Source organism: Parasteatoda tepidariorum, chromosome 1 (assembly GCF_043381705.1).
Source record: "Parasteatoda tepidariorum isolate YZ-2023 chromosome 1, CAS_Ptep_4.0, whole genome shotgun sequence".
NCBI classification, from domain to species: Eukaryota; Metazoa; Arthropoda; class Arachnida; order Araneae; family Theridiidae; genus Parasteatoda; species Parasteatoda tepidariorum.
In genome coordinates, this window is record NC_092204.1 from 10,951,727 (window position 1) to 10,972,303 (window position 20,577).

At 29.9% G+C, this 20,577-nt stretch overlaps 1 protein-coding gene across 1 annotated transcript in view; it reads left to right on the forward strand.

The window, feature by feature from the left end:
* The window catches only part of LOC107450135 (cell adhesion molecule Dscam1-like), a 398,660-nt gene that overhangs the window by 261,510 nt on the left and 116,573 nt on the right, over positions 1–20,577 (forward strand). Inside the window, exons 6-8 of the mRNA XM_071186796.1 lie at positions 672–941; positions 15,323–15,733; positions 18,868–19,029. Coding sequence (XP_071042897.1) covers positions 672–941; positions 15,323–15,733; positions 18,868–19,029 — 843 coding nt within the window. The remainder of the gene's footprint in view (positions 1–671; positions 942–15,322; positions 15,734–18,867; positions 19,030–20,577) is intronic.

The window sequence follows — 20,577 nt, forward strand, 5'->3', positions numbered from 1 at the left end:
TGAACCAAAGAAATAAAAAATTTTTAAAAAAATAAAAATTTATAAAATGCAAAAATTTAGATAGTATGGGAGCTGTTTATGAATCATATTTGCTTAAAATGTTTTCATCGAATACAAAGTACACCACACTTACAATTAACGATAACATGTCCTGAACATATGAGTGCTTTTAAATTGTAACTACAGTACAGAACCCGTTATCCGGAAATCAGAAAACCGGAAAACCAAAAAACCGGAATGAAATTCGATAAATTTTCCCGCCATTTTTTTAAAGAATATTTTTTTCCTCATAAGATTTTAGGATTTTTCTTTCTTTTTTGAANACATTTTGTACAACATATAATTTTTCTAGTGTTAATATTTACTAATAACTTGTTATATAACTGTAAATAATATTAAAAAAAATAAAAATTAATTTTAACCAAATTTCTTTTCACATTATTTATACTTTCACAGTCCATTTATTTTCACTGCTATTGGGCAATATAGGTATATACTAAGTTTCAGTCTTTCTAGTGTTAAAATGTTTTCATCGAATACAAAGTATACCACACTTACTATTAACGATAACATGGTCTCAACATATGAGTGCTTTTAAATTGTAACTATCATATTTTTCCCCATAACGCTTATGACATTTTCTTAATAATTATTTTTATTTATGTTTTCAGCTCCTCTGTCAACATCGATGTCTCCCGTGGTTCAAAAGATACACGTCGGTCGACCATGGATAATCAACTGCTCAGTATCGGGACACCCAATCCATGGCGTGCATTGGAGGAAAGATGTCGACGTGCTATCCTTAGACGGTCGAGTAAGTCAGTTATCCCGGGAAGTGATAAGAATAGATCCGGTACAACGAGAAGATCGTGGTATGTACCAATGCATTGCATACAACGATCAAGACACAGCACAATCTGCAGTTGAACTCAGCTTAGGAGGCAAGTATTTATCATTTATTTCAGTAGAAAAATAGTATTTCAAACATCATTGATGTGTAAAGGTTGCCCAAATAGATAGTAAGCACGCATCAGGCTTACAGTATCGATATCAGATTGTCATAAATTTAGGTTAGATCAATGCCCCGCTGATTGCACACAACTGATTAATCCTGTACACAAGAGAGCATTTTAAGGCGAGCATTAAAGCATTTTTAAGAGAGTATTTTTTTTCCTTAAGATTTTGAGTCAACTTGCCGTTGTTCAATTTGATAGTAGCAGAAGGCGAGCGTAACGCTCGAGGCTGTGGAGTCGGAATCGGAGTTAGGCGGTTTTTGCGGTAAAAAGAGTCATAGTCATGAAGTCGCTAAAAATACTTCGACTGCGACTCCAGATTTTATTGGACAGTTTGAATTTTGCTTAATGACGAAAGAAAGCATCTATGAACCTTCGCTAAAAATGAAATTATACTTAGACCAATTGGAGTATTTCGTGGTGGCAGTAGAGCGTTCGCCTTCCAATGTGGTGAACCGGCGGTTCGAATCCCAGCGATGGATGGTCGATACGAATTCCGCACCCGGCTCGCACCATCCACAGTGCTGACGTAAAAATATCTTGAGTGGTAGATGGATCATGGGTTAGAATCCCCTTTGCCATCAGCCAAACCGTGGGATGTTTTTGTTGTTTTCCTCCTCATGGTAACGCAATTGGTTTTCCTCATGGTGGTCCGCATAGTAGCACAAATGCGGGATAGTTCCATTAAAAAGTTCTCCACGAAGACAAATTTTCTCCCAATTCCTGATCTAAGAGTTCCCTTGCCTTCTGGATTGGGTTCAAAGTTACAAGGCTACGGAGTTACACAGTGGTGGTTGTAAACTCAAAATTAGGTCGGCTGTTCAACGACGGTTATAGAATAAAATTGGAGTTTTCAAATCAGGACAGTCAGATTGCAGACATTGAAACTGAGTCTATGTCCTCTTCTTTTTTATGATGAATTTTAGATTTTTAAAAATATTTGGATAATATCGAAGAGGCTAAGACAAAGTGAATGAAAATAAAGGACCAAGAGTCTTAAGACATAAAATTAAAAATATATTCTAATAATGTTTCTTCACAGTTCTTGAAAGAAATGGAGAAATATGGTCAATCTTGCAAACTACCTCTTTTAGAATTTATACAAATCTATCCTGAAAAGTTAAGAGAAGTAGCCTTAACAGTAACAACTCTTCCTACTCAAATTAGTGAGGAAAATATATTCTCAACTCAGAAGTTTATCAAATCTTTCTTATTGAATCTTCTTTGATCAAAGAAGATCCTGTAAACGCCTTATAGTTTCTTAGAAATTATTAATGCCAGTTTTTCCATTTCATAATAAAAGCTAATTAATATAAATTATCTGCTGGGCCATACATTTTTTTCTGTAGCATCTATAACTTCTTTTATGTTTAAAAAATAAGCTATAACACATGTGTATATGTTTACATGTATGAAGGAGCCAGAGTTGTATTCTTTAAGTTTAAAATTCCAGGAATCGAAGTCGGACATTTTTCCTGAGGACACCAAAGCCCTTATAATTCGAACATTGATTAGTTTATGTTTATTCCAAACACTTTCTTAGAAAAATGGCTAAAAGCGAAAGGTTTAAAGATTTTTGTGAATGACATTCATCAATATTGAATCTGCTTAAACCCATGACAAGTGAATCTCTAATGAATCAAATATTAGAGTTGATAAAATTATAAGGGGGAATCGAAGAGTAACATCTCGTAGCATTTGCGCATTGTCTGAAAAATAAAATGCAAACACCTTCTGCCTCTAAAAGTTTTATTTCATGCACGCTTCTCTGTTTTGGATACATTCAATTATACATACATATTGGATACATATGTATGTATAATTGAATGTATCCAAAACAGATACAATTATACATACATATTGGATACATTCAATTATAATTACATTCAAATATTTGGATACAGAATTTGTTATCGTTTCAAATGCTTTCATGTAAACTGGTTAATGGATTTTATTTATTTTATTTTTTTATAAACGTCATTGAACCACTGAACCATTTTAAATTTACACAAGATTCCCGGAGGACCTATTGATGGAAATCACCGCATTTGTGTTACATGGGGAGGAAAGTCACGAAAACCTCCCACGGTAAGCCTGACGACAAGAGGATTTTTTTTTCTTTACTCCAAGCTCTAAGCATGTACCTAGGTTATGCAAAATCCTTAATATAGTCCAGGACTTGGCCACTAGTCCAGCTCCAGCCAAGGAACGGGTCCAGTCAGCAGTATTAATTTTGAAATGTACAAGACAATATTTGCAGTATATAAATAGTTACAGTGTATAAATACAGTGATGTATAATTTGTTACATAATAATCTCACTGATATGTAGAATTTGTTACATAATAATCTCACTGAGACTGTGCTAGGTTGTATAATATACACATCAGAGGAGGAAAATAACATGATGATGTTCATTATTTTACAAAGAAATCTTTAGGAATGGTTGTTTACAATGAAAAATTTTCTACTTAACATGATGTTTAAAAAAAAAAATTTAAAAAAAAAATTTAAAAAAACTTTTTTTTTAACTGAAAGTGAATTAAGAAGAAGAAAAAAGACAAAGAGAAAAAAATAAACATGTGAAATAAGAAACAATTAAAATTTTAATAAATAGTCATTATCTGCTAAAAAATTCATTACTGTTATGGATATTTTATGTCAGCACTGTGGTCGGTGCGCACCGGGTGGGGTATTCGTATAGATCAGCCTATATCACCTACCATATCACATAGCCTATATCCCCTCATTGGGAAGCGGGCTCTCTGGAGTCATCTTTTGATTTATCTCAGATTTCTGAAAAATAAAAACATAATGAAATCTCTCACCAACCTTTTTCTGACAAGTCACTTAATAAAAGGTAGTTTCAAGACAGTTACCATAAACCTCACTTTTATTATCAGGGCATGACGAATTATTAAAAATTGTTTCCAATAAGAACCCATTATAGATAAAAAGTAACGTTTAAGTGCATTATTTTTCCTGACAAAACTAAACTCGTTCAACGAAACTCTGATTGAAACGTATAGCCATTTAAACAAAATCGATACGACAATAAAGTTTAACAGTAGATGATCAATTTTACTTGGTATTTCGTTCTTTCCATTGCTTGTCCTTGAGATATTTTCAACAGCAATTTTAAGGTGTATTGTATGATTTCCACGAAAAGTAGTTTTTATTTCATGATATTTGGTCCGCTTGAACTTTTTTCTGGTTTCAATGAGAAAGCCAACTTACTTAGCTATTTTGTAATGACTATTGTTCAGATTATACATTTATACTTATGATAAATATTATAATAAATATATCATGATTGTTATAATCATAATTATAATAATAAATATAATTAATATATTATAATAAATATATTATGATAATTATAATGGTAACTATAATAATAAATATGTTATGATAATTATAATTATAATAATTATTAAAATGATAATTATAATTATAATAAAAATTATAATGTTAATTATAATAATAATGATTATAATGATAATTATAATAATAATTATAATGTTAATTATAATAATGATAATTATAATAATAATGATAATGGTAATTATAATAATAATGATTATAATGATAATTATAATAATAATTATAATGTTAATTATAATAATGATAATTATAATAATAATGATAATGGTAATTATAATAATAATGATTATAATGATAATTATAATAATAATTATAATGTTAATTATAATAATGATAATTATAATAATAATGATAATGGTAATTATAATAATAATGATTATAATGATAATTATAATAATAATTATAATGTTAATTATAATAATGATAATTATAATAATAATGATAATGGTAATTATAATAATAATGATTATAATGATAATTATAATAATAATTATAATGTTAATTATAATAATGATAATTATAATAATAATGATAATGGTAATTATAATAATAATGATTATAATGATAATTATAATAATAATGATTATAATGATAATTATAATAATAATTATAATGCTAATTATAATAATAATTATAATGTTAATTATAATAATAATGATAATTATAATAATAATGATAATGGTAATTATAATAATAATTATAATGATAAATATATATATACAATGAAATCCACTTATTTATAATCACACTCTGATGGTTTTCGAAATTAGATTCCTTAAATCATGCCATTTTCTTTTTCAATATGGTTTTATTTATGATTATTATGAAACCTAGAACAATAAATGAATATTTATCCCTTGCTCATAGCAACTTCAATAACACCGTAGCCCTAAGTATAGGGGATAATACTTTTGAGCTCTTAAAGTATTTTTAGTAAATGCTATTTTAAATTATTTCAATACTTAAGCAGTGCATTTTTAATTTGTACACACCCAGTATTATGCCGATTGGTATAGTGAAAGTTTCTTTTACAATGTAGTTGCATCATAACACAGGGAAACTGCTGATCAAACTAAGAAAAACATCCTGAAATATTAGACAGCATTTTCAAAATTAGCAAAACAAATATGGCAACATTTAAAAATTCAAAAACATATTAGTTCAACAAAATAAAATATTAAACATTCTCCTGTACAGATACGAAGAAATTTTTTTTATGCATCAATTTTTTAAAACAATTTTGTGACGCTTCTTACCGTCCTGTGTCACAAGACCGTAAGAAGCGTCACAGGTCATCGAACATCCAAAAACCCTCTAGTTCTAACGCCAAAAAGTTCACATTTCCAGATATGCCTAACGCACGCTTAGGAGCATGAGAAGAGATTCATAATGTGGCGAGTTATCGACAGATAATATAGCCAAAACTAAAGCTAAACCCCCAACCGATAAATTTTAAATAATCTGGTTATAATTTAATCACTAAAAAGACAGTTAGAGTTTAATATAACCCTGTTACCGAGTTAGAGAAATAAAATAGCTTAAATTAAAATGAAGTTAGAAATGCATTTTGATATTCGATTTCTTACGATACTGAATTCATGAGTTATACAATTGCATTTGAATTAAAAATTTAGTCGTCAGAAAAAGTAAAAAAATATTTATACTATTTGCTTTTTATAAAATGTGATAAAAATTAAATAATTGGTTTAATTTAATTATAATAGGAGGCAGAATGATTAAAATTTGAATTTATGAAATATAAAGAAATTTTGAAAACTAAGAATTATGTAATATCTATAATGATATCGCACTTAGTTTTTTTTCACTTGGTATTTTGCCTGTTTATATTTTGCACTGGCCATCATGTAATTATAAAATTGTATTTGCATTTCTTTGGTACCTACAGTCCGTGGTCAAAATTATTCGACTCATTATAAGATTCTACGTAAAATCTTAATTATCAGGTGATACTATACAGCTTTATTGTTTTTATGCGACTGAAACCGGTTTGCACTTGTTTACGTTCGTGTATCATTTGGTTAAATTAGACGATATATAATATAAACTCGACCTTTGGATAAATTATACGATACATTATATAAACTAAACTAAACTCAGTGGCGCGATAGCCCATAGAGGGCCAAAGCCTACTGTGCCCATCTCAGTTTTCTTGACCTTGGGCTCTGGTGTGCAGGAGCATATGTTCCGGTCAGGTGGTCAACCGAGCGCGAAACCCCCAGTGTTTAGTTCCCAAGCATGCCTGGTGCTCATTTATCGACCCACTGAAGGGATGAAAGGCTGAGACAACCTTGCCCGGCCCGAGGATCGAACCCAGGACCTGTGGCACGGAAGCGCTACCACTCAGCCACCGGGCGTTACATTATATGAATATGGAATATTTATTGTATTATAATCTAATTATTAGTGTATTATAATAATTAGATCAAATTATTATACGCACTGTAGTGTTTTAATATTTACATGCTTTGCACGAGTTTGTATGCAATAATTTTATATTTAAACATACATGTAATGAGTTTATATTCGAGTGATATTTTATATACTTTCTATTTGTCTTTATTTTTTATGTATTGCATTACAATGTATTAACCAGTTTATATACGAACGTAAATAAGTGCAAACCGGTTTCAGTCGCTTGAAAACTATAAAGCTGTATAGTATCACCCGATAATCTTATAGTGCGTTTAATAATTTGGCCAGGGGGGACTGTACTATTCATATTATCCATTCTTCCTGTTGATTAATATTCAATATCCCCCTATAAGCTCTCTAAAACGGCTTTCAAAATGTAATTAGAACTCCTAAATTATTTCTTTTTTTTCTCTCAATATAGCTTTCTTTTTATGAAAACTGTGTACGAAACAATTAAACTAACGACTATTCACTCCTAGCTCACAGCAACTTCAATAACACTACAGCCTCCAAGTAATGGGAGATAATTTTTCGAGCTATTAAAGTATTTCTAATAAATGCTATTTCAAATTATTCCAGTACTTAGGCAAACTCTATTTATCGTTTACTAAGGGGAGGGAGGGTGGAGGTTAAATTTTCTGGCGTTGATTTTAGATTGAGTTCGCGTTGCCCAATTAAATAAGCGGCAGCTGCGGCTGTCATCAGTTTAGATGAATTTCCTAATGATGATACAAGAGATGAGGGGGGGGAGGGTAATTATGATTCGCCTTTAGAGTGTGATTCAAAATCGGATACTTTGAGCCGAGGAAAGATCAGGTTAGATAATTTACTTTTAGATTAATTAGCAATGATAACGTGAAGTAGTTTTGATGAAGATGACTTGTTTGGCCCTTGAGAGACCTTGAGAGGCATTAATTAATTAATAAGGGATTGAAAATATTTTGTGATATCCTGCTTCTGTATCATGCTTTATTTGAACAATGAAAAAGGAAACGCGGTTATGGAAACTACAAAGTATTCGGTTTCGTAAAGCTATCGTCTTATGACTATTTTTGACAAGACGAATTTGATTACAAATTTTCATTTTGCTATTTACTGGCTTGTGATTTAGGTGCTAAAGAACAATGGCGTAGCGCTCAGCAGAAAATTTACAGATTTTGTGATATCCTGCTTCTGTATCATGCTTTATTTGAACAATAAAAAAGGGAACGCGGTTATGGAAAGTACAAAGTATTCGGTTTCGTAAAGCTATCGTCTTATGACTATTTTTGACGAGACATTACAAATTTTCACTTTGCTATTTACTAGTTTGTGATTTAAGTGCTAAGGAACAATAGCGTAGCACGAAGCAAAAAATTTACAGATTTTATGATATCCTGCTTCTGTATCATGCTTTATTTGGACAATAAAAAAGGGAACGCGGTTATGGACACTACAAAGTATTCGGTTTCGTAAAGCTATCGTCTTATGACTATTTTTGACGAGACATTACAAATTTTCATTTTGCTATTTACTAGCTTGTGATTTAGGTGCTAAAGAACAATGGCGTAGCACGAAGCCGGAAATTTACAGAGATTATGTATGATTTTCTCAGGAAAATTTGAATCTTTACTTTATTACTATTTTTTATAATTTGTATTTAGCTCGAAAAATAAATAGATGGATATTTTATGGAGAGATTAGGCACTTTCAAGTACCCTTCATGGAGCATTTGTTCTACTAATAATTTTAGCTACTGGATTGATTTTAGCTGCACTGTTAAATTTTCATTCTAAAATGATGGCAGCTGTCTGCCAATCCAATTAACCGTAAATTTTATGGTAAAGAGCATTTTTTTTCCTTTATGGTTTTGGAACCATTTACAAGAAGTCTGGTTATAAAACCATGAATACAAAATTATACGGTTTTTTAACCATTTACAGCTAACATTTTTCTAAAACGTTAAAAAAAAATTAATTATTTAACTAGGCATAGGAGCTCGGCTTTCAGTAAGGTAATGGACATTGGAGAGTGTCGGACACTGGAAATTCTTCATGTGTTGAAGGGAATGGAAGAAATATTGCGGTGTCAATACTAGTTCTGCCGGTCATGACATTGACAGATAAGCCCGCTCTGTTATAATATGTATACAGTTGCAAAGAACTAAATAGCTTCATTAGGTGGTTCTAGTTGGTGCGATATAATACTGGTTGTTTAACCGTATTAGGTGAAAGCATTTAATAAACGGTTTTTCTCAAACTTAACAGTTTGATTAACATTTTATTTACGGTTATTTGACTGTTTTGATTAAATATGGTAAAATAGCTCTTCAATAAATTGTTATTTAACCATTTTTTCCCAGAAATATCTAACTTCAGATAATATAAACCCACTTATAAATCTTTTTTAATTAAATATCATTAATTAAATGAAAATTATATTCGCCTCGCCGTTCATACGAAAATTTATTCTAAATGTCCGCAAATAGTTGCCAGATTTTCATGATAGTTTTAAAAGCAAATTTTATTTATTCTTAACTATAAGAATAGAAGAAAAAAAAATTAATAATTTTTTTTTAAATTCTACATATAAAAAAAACCTAACTAACATGAACATTTATTAATATATATTTGAAAAGCAATTGTTCCAATATTCCGCGTTGTTCATCATTCCAAATGTCACTTCCAAGTTAGAATCCGAATTCAAAAAGATAAAAAAAAAGGTTAATTCAAGCTCCTTTCAAAATTTATCTCAGTAAAACAGTCATTTAATCATCGACTTTTATCAAACCAAAATCATCAAAGTCTTTCCTTTATCGAACGAAAGCCGTTGCTCTTCCTACACTTCAGAAGCAATTAGCTAGAAATGTCATCATCAGCACTTCGGCTCTCCAATTTGAAGAAAAGGGGTGCTCTGGCACTTGTGAAAGGGGGGGGGGTTGCAAAAGAACTAAGAACAGAAGAGGAACAATTTTATCGGCCCGATAACGGAGGAGGGTTTGTCATTGTAATGAAAAGATGATTAAAATAGCGAGAAAATTTGATGGCCGGCGGAATCCATGCATTCTTTACTGAAGGAGCTGTTAAAGTCTTGGAATTTCCTTGGAATGTCTTGAAGCACTTTTGTAAGGAAGTGGCAAATAAGTTTTGCGCCAAAACGAATGACAGATTGTAATTGTTAAAATCGAATTCGAGTGGTTGGGCTTTGGCGGAATTTGTTTAATTTTTTTTTTTAACGGAGTTTAAGAATTTTACAATTATTAGTGAGTAGTTATTAATTTGTTGCTGGAATTAATTCTGATTTTCAGAATTTTTCTTCTTGCGATGTAGAGTTTTGGTTGTTTTCGTTTTGGAAATGACAGGAATTTTTTTTTATTTGATTGAGTAGTGTCCAAGCCTTTATTTATTTAAAATTTTTGAGAGTGTCATTCATCTGTGCAAGTTTCTTTCAAAACACTTAACTTAACGATCTGTAAAAAAAAAATGCTCTAGTTTTTTCTAATAATAAAATTTAAGTATGAAAATGCGAAGTTCTTCAAAAATAAGGGGGCTTGTTTTATGATTTCTTATAGACACGAATTACTAGCAATAACTAACGTAATATATTAGTCAATAGTAAGTTTTTATTAGTCTTTGTAGTAAAGTAGTATTTTTTTAAGTTTTGAAGAGAGTTTTCTCTATGAGAGTAAGAAACGTAATTTCAGAATCTTACTTGTACTTAATTTCACAAAAAAAGTAAAAGTCAAATTCAAGTGGTGGGCTTTGGCGGAATATTTATTTTTTAAACGGAGTTTAAGAATTTTACAATTATTAGCGAATAGTTAGTAATTTGTTGCAGAAATTAATTCTAATTTTGTAATTTTGCTACTTGGGATGTAGTTTTGGTTTTCGTTTTGGAAATGACGGGAATTTTTTTTTTTTTTTTTTATTTGATAGAGTAATGTCCAAGCCTTTATTTATTTATTTAAAATTTTTGAGAATGTCATTCATCTATGCAAGTTTCTTTCAAAACACTTAACGATCTGTGAAAAAAAAATGTTTTTTTTAATTTTTCTAGTTTTTTCAAATGATTAAATTTAAGTATGAAAGTTATTTCAGTTTAATTATGAAGGCATGATAATTAAGTATGAAAGTTCTTTAAAAATAAGGAGCGCTTGTTTATGATTTCTTAAAGATACGAATTACTAGCAATAGCTAACGTTATGAATTAATCAATAGTACGTTTTATTAGTTTTTATAGTATCTATGAGTGTAGCTAGTGTATAGTTATAGTTAGTATATAGAGTATAGTAGTAGTTAGATTATAGAGTAAAGTTTTCTACTTGAGTGTAGGAAATGTAATTTCAGAATCTTACTTGTAGTTAATTTCGCAAAAAATAAAAATATGGAAGTAATTTTAATGAAATATAGATATCAATGTTTTTTAACTCCTGTTCGCTGCTCTCATCAACCCCCGTAACTGCTTCCACAATTCGAGTTCGTTGGATAATTTTGTATTTTATTTTAGCTCTGTAAGCAAATAAACTTGCTTAGCTTTGTACACATATATATTGTATACACACTGTAGGAATTTAAATAAAAATATATTATTTGGTGCGTATTAAATAAAATTATTTATATATTAAAATTGATAGATGGGTTGAAATCATTTTGTATATAGTACTTCTATTTAGTCTATGCATTTGGATATAATCATGCTTAAAAATAGTTAAGATTGAATTTCATAATAATTAACTTAAGGCCGAAAATAGTGTGAAATGGTAATTAAATTAAGGGTGAAGTGATCTTTAAGGAAAGTGGTAGTGCAAAGCTTATGTGGGATAACAATAACCCAATAGGTTCAAAGGGTCACAAAATGTGAAGTTTGAACAAATTGGAATCACCAAATTTGGAAAAAGGGCGGAACTAAAATAAGTTAAAGATCAAAGATAAATAAGACAAAACAATACCAGATACAACTTAACATTTAAGATAAATGGGGTAAGCTGATGTTTCCAATATAATAATAGAAAGCATGCCCAAAACAGAAGAATTACAAAACTCACCCACCACATAGTACTTGGAAACTACATTTAAAACAGAAAATTGGATGCCTGCAAGTGACGTCATCTTGGGTATCGATTCTGACTGACTCTTTAAATGTTACATTTGTTTACGGTAGCAACGGTTCTCTCCATTCTATTTTGAGTAATCCTAGCCCATCAAGTATGAATTCAGTATGCGATCTCGTAATCAATTATCATATCATGCTATAATCTCATAACTAATTAAGAAAAATTAAGAAAATGTGTAATTAATACTTAGCGAAACAAAAGAAATGTACCATTAGTTTTGCTTTGCAACGAAAAGATGCCGACAACAAAACAAGGTAAACAGTCATAACGTTAGCAGCTGGCGCTGAGGTTGTAGATCCGAGGGTTGTGGTGGTTCAGTGGCATTCTCCTTCTCCAGTTGAGAGCATCCAATTCATAGAATTTCTCTATATACATTAATTATCTGAATAACCGAAAAAAACTAAAAACTTATGGGAGAAAACTAGATCACGCCATGAGATTTTTCTGTACAATGTGAGATCATCATTTTCAAATTATTTTCACGTTTACGGATATTCTATGGGAACATTTTATAAAAATCCGAATATAATGTTATATAATAATCTAAATGCATTTTATAATAATGAATCTTTTATAATAAGTTTATTGTAATAATTTATAGTAATATATCTTTTATAATTAGTTTATTACAATAATTTATAATAATTTATCTTTTGTAATAAGTTTATTATAATAATTTATCCTTTGAACGACTTTTTCATCAATACTTTCAAATAATGAGTTTAACGAAAGGATTTAATATTTTTTTATAACTTTAATTATATTATAACATTTTATGGTAATCAGAACAGTAAATTTAAAAAAAAAAAGAAAAAAAGATTTCTTTGAACGATTCTGTACAATCATTTTTGAAGCAATGGGAAAATGAAAGCAACTCATATTTTATCCATTCTTTTTTCCTGAAAAGAATTTTTAATTTCACTTAAAAACTCATTTGCCTTTGCTTTTGTAATATGCCAAACGTATACAGCATCGAATCTTTCTTTTTTTTTTTGTAATTTTGGTTCTGCGTAGAATTTTTAAGTTCTAGAAACACTGAATATAATTTACCCATCTCTCTTTCTGCAACCAGAATAGATATCCAAGCCACCCACGGGAATTAAACCCTTTTCCCAGTCGTTATTTGCATTAATCCATATTCATTAAGCCTCTCTGATGTTCTTTGTATTAAATGAATTGGCTACCGTCTTGCCTTTTGTGAGTGGCGAAGTTCCGGAAAATGAAATGTTTCGGGAGTAGATTATCTCCGGAAATTATGGTTTCCTGGAAAAATTGGAATTTGTAATATGATGATGTAAAATTGATTGGACGCATTGTTCTAAGTCTTTTTTACTCTCTTTCTATTTTGGAATTTTCATTAAAACATTTGCCGCAGAAGTATCGGTTATTCAATTTAACTTTCCACTTTAGCAGATTACATTTTTTTAAAGAAGAAAAAAATTAAAATAGAAATTTAAAATGGTCGTGCTTTATAAAATGTCAGATTTTTGACAGCATTTGATCTTTTGCATAGCAAATCTGATATTGGGTTTTTTGATTAAAAAGATTAGGTTTCTTTTTCGTGCCATAGAATCTCAGAATAGAAAAAAAAAAGGTTTTGTAAGATCCTTTTTTTAAAAAAAAAATAAGCTCGTATATTTCTTTTTTTTTAGGTAAATAATATTTCAAACAAAATTACAAACGTGCTGTTTTGTTCAAAACCTATCCTCGTTGCATCAAAAAGTATATTTTTTTGCGAAGAATTTCTATGAAAATATGAAGAAGTTTTTCTTTTAATCATCAGCAAGATATATGATGATGGAAAAAAATACGAATAGCATGTAGTGACTTTAAATTCTATTTTTATCTACGGAATATTTTTTATTGGTATTTCAAGCATTATTTTAATTATTTCTTTTTTCTTTTTCTTTCTTCACAGTTCAGAATCCAAAAATTTTAGAATTTTCATTTTTTTTTTTACTCTTAGTTAAGCTAGTTGGTATATATTAGTCTGCTAATTTTACTTTCGTTGATTGAAAGTAATCGTTTATTTACTGATAGGAAATAGTTAGCGGGGAAAAATAAAAAGTTACTGAAGTATTGTAATTTAATATTACATTGTAACAAATTTCGAATCAAGTTACGGTGAAAAGTACTAGCACCTTATGTGCAGCATTCGTAAAATCCATTTTTACCGCAAAATTTTATACCGTAATTTTTACATTAATATATAGGTAATTAGGGGTATTCAGTGATTTTTCAGTAATTGTTACAGTATAAAAAGATTCATCAGATAGTTTGTTCAGTAAAATTTTATTGTAAAAATGGATTTTACGGTAAAAAAAAGATTAAAGTTACAGTAAAAGTACTGGCATCCTAAGTGCCAATACATTTTATCATAATTTGATCAGGAATTTTTTACATTGTTTATAAGCATTCTTGCTATTTTTTCAGTTTGTTACGAAATAAGTACTATTCATATGGATGAATAGTACGAAAGTAGTTAAACATATCAATATAGCCATGATCTCATGTGGGTCACATATTCAATTTCAATGAAGTTTAAAATTGTATCGAAAAAATACTTTTTTATAGTAAAAAGTTGTAAGTATAGTTAAGTAAGAGCAACTTTAAATTGTCGTAGTAGGAATAAGTAAAGATTTAGTTCTCAGACTTCCTGAATGTATTTTTTTTAAAAGTTAGTATCTGACATCCCTATGTATCCAATTAAAATTAATAATGCGATTCTCTTAATTTTATAATCATTATTCATTGAGAAAAAAAAAACTCAACAGAATATGGTAAATTTTATTGGCTCTATGGGAACACCAAAAAGCTCGGTGATTTTTACCAAAGCGCCTTGGTAATTATTTTGGCAAAATTAGCAACAAAATATTATTTTATACAAATTTTATAACTTTGATAATTTATCATAATTTAAAGAATGACATAAAAACATTTATCCGATTAAATTATTTTTTACTAAATGCGTGGTAAAAAGAAATATTACTTTGAAAATCAGAGTTTCCAGTAAACCGTTACTAAGTGAACGAAACAATTACAAATGAATGGTTTAAAAACCGTATATTTTAATTTTATTGACCAGAATTGTGTTTTTTTTTTAACCAGAAATGTCACCTTCACCTTCAGATGATGTCCCTGAATTCCAAGAAACATCAGGTGATGTATTCCTGATTGATTCCAAGAATTGAATTCCAAGAATTTACTATAAACCATTACTAAGCGGAAAAATTAAAAATGGATGATTTAAACACCGTATATTTTAATTTTATTAACTAAAATTATGATTTTTTTTTCTCCAGCAGAATTGTCATTATCATACAGTTCGGTAAATTTAACAGAAAAGTGATTTATAAACCCCACCTTGTAAATAACCTCAAACACTTCACCTTTTCCTTCAGATGATGTCCCTGAATTCCAAGAAACATTCGAAGAGCAAACAATCCAACCGGGTCCATCACTGTCCTTGAAATGCGTGGCTTCTGGGAATCCTCTGCCGCAAATCGTTTGGAGACTGGACGATGCTCCGATACCAGAAAACCACCGGATAAGATTCGGAGACTATGTTACCAAGGACGGATTTGTAGTAAGCTTCGTCAACGTGAGTAACGTAAAGACTGAAGATGGCGGTGACTACAGATGTGTGGCCAATAATGGCGTCGGCGAGGTTAGCCATGAATCCCGAGTGAATGTACTGGGGCCACCTGTTGTAGTGCACCGAGCCAGGAATGTGACTGTCGTGGCTGGTGATGTCCTAGTATTAAGATGTCCTGTAGCAGGATATCCTCTGGAAAACATTCACTGGGAAAGAGGTGAGAAATAAAAGTTCTTATTTCAATAAATGTAAATATTAAACATTCAATTGTAATGATTGAAATCTGTGCATTTTCAGTTAGTGTGTTAAGGAATCGTCTTTCCTAATTAAAGACAATGGAAATACTATAGTCACAGGCCAAATTATTAGACACGCTATAAGATTCTATGTGAAATCTTAATTATCAGGTGATACTATACAGCATTATTGTTTTTACGTGACTGAAACCGGTTTGTACTTGTTTACGTTCGCGTATCAATGGGTTAAATTATACGATATGTAATGTAAATTAGAGGATATATTAGATAAATATAGAATATTTATTATATCAGGTATTATATTAGTATATTATAATAATGAGACAAAATTATTCGACAGACTGAAGTGTTTTAATAGTTACATGTTTTGCACGAGTTCATAGGCAATACTTTTATATTTAAACATGCATGCAATGGGTTTTTATTCAAGAGATTTTTTACACACATCCTATTTGTATTTATTTTCAACGTATTGCATTAAAATGTTAACTAATTGATACACGAACATGAACCAGTACAAACCGGTTTCAGCCGCGTAAAAACAATAATGCTGTATAGTATCACCTGATAATTAAGATTTTACATAGAATCTTATAGTGAGTCTGATAATATGGCCAGGAGCTGTACGTAACAAAACTTAGTTAAGCATACTGACATGACTTCACCGGGCAAGAAAATTTGTTGCTAGTGGCAAGTGGTTATTTTAAGGTCTACTTTCAGATTGTACTTTACCCTGTTGCAACTTTATTAAACTTTTCAGTAGACTACACGTCTTTTTCCTTGCCTGTTTGTTTAATAGAAATTATGCTGGATTTAATAAACATAAAAAAACTTTCCTAAGATTTCGTGAAAAAATTCCTGTCAAAATTATCTATCAGCCTATCGGAATTAGTGACGTCTTTTTTTTAATTATTTTTTTCAAGATCTTGCCATCCGTCAGAAATACAAATTACGTGCAAAAGTCGAAAACCATTTTTAAAATACAGTCAAACCCCGCTATAGTGAAGACGGGTTTATAGTGAACTCCCGGATATAGTGAACGAAATGTTAGGTCCCGTGCCTTGCTATACACGTATAATGTTATTTTTTGTGGCTATAGTGAACCAAAAAAGTGAGGAAGATGGATATAATGAACTTTTTTCTGTCTTCAACTGATTTTTTTCTTCATTTTTTTTTGTAATAATTTTGAAATTTTTACTTTAAAATAAATACATATACCGATTTTTAAAACCATCTATACAGGGGAATTTAGCGATAAGCTTCTTTTATCTCACTTTCCCATCCCTAAACAAACCAAACAGATAGTGAACCTGTAAGGTGTCAGTGGGATCAATATGAATTTTCTGTCAGGATTGCTCATCAGCTAAAGATTACTAAAAAAAAAAATTTTTTTTTTATTTTTTATTTTTTTTTTTTGTAATCAAGACGAAGAGTAATGAAAAATAACACATTTTTCGCTACTAAATAATATTTTTCAGTCATTTATTTAAATAATGTGTAATAAAAGGGAGGAGTTTGGGAACCATTAGTTAAATTGCCTGCGGAACGGATATAGTGAACCCGGTTATAGTGAACCAAAATTTCGGTCCCTTGATGGTTCACTATAGCGGGGTTTAACTGTATTTACAAATTTAATTTTTTTAATGTGTTCGAGATATTAGCTTCTCTCTCGTTCTTTAAAAATGAGAACCACATCGATGTCGTGTAAATTTCAAGTACGAAAAATTTTGGTACAACTAAATACCAACTGCTGAAAACCATCTTATTAATAATCATAATAACTAGCAGAGTATCTTTTAAATTCAAGTCTAATTGAGGGTTTAGATTGCACAAATCATATATAATGGAAATAAGATATTTTTTTTATGAGTTTTGAAAGAAATTAATTATAACGATTGGTTTTATAATATTTATAATTTCATAAGTACATCTAAAAAATTTATTTAAATTCAGTTCTTCTAATGTATAATTTATCATATTATATTAGATTTCATGCATAATTATGTAAATTATCTGTATATAATTTAATTTGTTTTGAAATGTATTCCTACCGCAATATACTTCCTTATGAAAATTATTCTATTTCTTTTTAAATATTTTCTTTTTTACTTGATTTCATGACAATTTATGTCCCAAATAAAAACAGCTTTAATGCCAACCAACCATAAATTATTTAACATTTTTTCTAAATTTATAATTTGTACTTACGCCAGCTTTTCATAATTACTTGACTTAACGGAGCCGTTTTAATTAACAAAACTGTCTTTTTACCTGTATATTAAAATACTGAACTACTCCGTTTATAAACATTGTTTTTAATATTTAATTCGAATTGTGATGTGAACTAAATTAAAAATATTCAAAGAGCTGAAATATTAATATTACGGTTGTATAGTTGATTATTTTGAAATGCACCCAGCAATAAATTATTAAATTCAACATCTAAATTAGTTTTATAACAACATATTATATTTTTACTGATTATACTGAGCAGTAATTATTAATTATTTAAAGAATAAAATATGAGTTTGCAATCTATGAATTATTCTTTTTACACGCGTTCCATTAAATATTTAATACAGAATAAAAATTTCATTAACAAAGGAGGCATAAAAGTTTGCCTAGTCTTTAATATCAAAATAGATCAAGATGATTTTTGTGTTGCGTGCCATATTTTCATTCCATGACTCAAAATCAAATTAATAAAATAGTTTATTCTATTTGAAATTAAAAGAAATGTTAGATTTTTCATTCTCGATCAAAAGAAAGACATTTTCTTTTCTTCTTGTATTTGCTACCAAAACTCGAATTGCGTGATTCTCTATTATTAAATGTTGTTCGATTATTGCCCGTCTTAACTTATGAAGGATTGTTTAGAATGGAGAAAAGATTAAATAAATTGGAAGAAAAAAATCTTTAGGTATTTTTCTTTTCATTTATCAGCGATTAAAGAAAATAGTTCCCTTTATTAAAATTGTCATATTGCGTTTCGAACGTTCTTTTTTTTTTCTTTTTTTTGTTTTTAGAATAGTTATGAAATATTTTTGTTCGAATCGAAAGAAAAAAAAACTTCTAACGATTTCTTTTTTTCTAGCGGGAGTCCGTTTGCCGTATAATCACCGTCAGAAATCACATGACAACGGAACTCTTGAAGTACATCACGTCGAGAGAGCTACGGATCAAGGTCCGTACGTTTGCGTTGCTACGAATAAAGCTGGCCAGACTGCACAAAGTACAGTGATTGTTAGAGTGCAAGGTACGGTTTATTTAGCTTATGCACTTCTTGGGGGGGGGAGGAAACCTGAAAATTTGAGGACAAAAATTAAGACTTTAAAAATTGCATTTTTCAAATTGCTTTAAAATTTAAAAAAAAATTATTCTGGCCTGACTAGAATCTGGCCAGAATTAAAGGATAGCCAAAAGTTAATTAAGCTGTCCAGACTGCACAAAGTACAGCGATTGTTAGAGTACAAGGTACGGTTTATTTAGTTTATGCACTTCTTGTGGAGGAAGGACCTGAAAATTTGAGGACAAAAATTAAAACTTATGCACTTCTTGGGGGGGGGAAGAAAACCTGAAAATTTGAGGACAAAAATTAAAACTTTAAAAATTGTATTTTTCAAGTTGCTTTAAAATAAAAATAATTATTCTGGCCTTATTAGAATCTGGTCAGAATTAAAGGATAGCCAAAAGTTAATTAAGCTGTCCAGACTGCACAAAATACAGGGATTGTTAGAGTACAAAGTGCGGTTTATTTAGTTTATGCACTTCTTGTGTGTGGGGGGGGGGCTGAAAATTTGAGGACAAAAATTAAAAGTCTAAAAATTGCGTTTTTCAAGTTGCTTTAAAATAAAAATAATTATTCTAGTCTGACTAGAATCTGGCCAGAATTAAAGGATAGCCAAAAGTTAATTAACCTGTCCAGACTGCACAAAGTACAGTGATTGTTAGAGTACAAGGTACGGTTTATTTAGTTTATGCACTTCTTGTGGGGGGGGACCTGAAAATTTGAGGACAAAAATTAAAACTTATGCACTTCTTGGGGGGGGGGGGAAAACCTGAAAATTTGAGGACAAAAATTAAAACTTTAAAAATTGCANTTTATGCACTTCTTGTGGGGGGGGGGGGCTGAAAATTTGAGGACAAGAATTAATACTTTAAAAATTGCATTTTTCAAGTTGCTTAAAAATAATAAAGAAATATTCTGGCCCGACTAGGAGCTGGCCAGAATTAAAGGATAGCCAAAAGTTTATTAATCTGGCCAGAATTAAAGGATAGCCAAAAGTTAATTAAGCTGTCCAGACTGCACAAAGTACAGGGATTGTTAGAGTAAAAGGTACGGTTTATTTAGTTTATGCACTTCTTGTGGGGGGAGGGGACCTGAAAATTTGAGGACAAATATTAATGCTTTAAAAATTGCATTTTTTCAAGTTGCTTAAAAATAATAAAGGAATATTCTGGCCCGACTGGAAGCTGGCTAGAATTGAAGGATAGCCAAAAGTTAATTAAGCTTTCCAGACTGCACAAAGTATGGTGATTGTTAGAGTACAAGGTACGGTTTATTCAGCTCATACACTTGGAAAATTTGAAGAAATAAATTGTAAAGTAAAATAAATTTGATGTGAAATTTGAAGAAAAAAAATGACCTAAATTTTACAAGATGATCACTTTGTTAATATAATGTCTCTATCCATCATTTACATATTGGCTTTTATTACCATTAATAAATCCCCGTTAAAATTCATCGTTTTAGATATTTTTTGGCGCTGAGAATTCTACTGCAAGTTGCAATTTTAAATCCTAT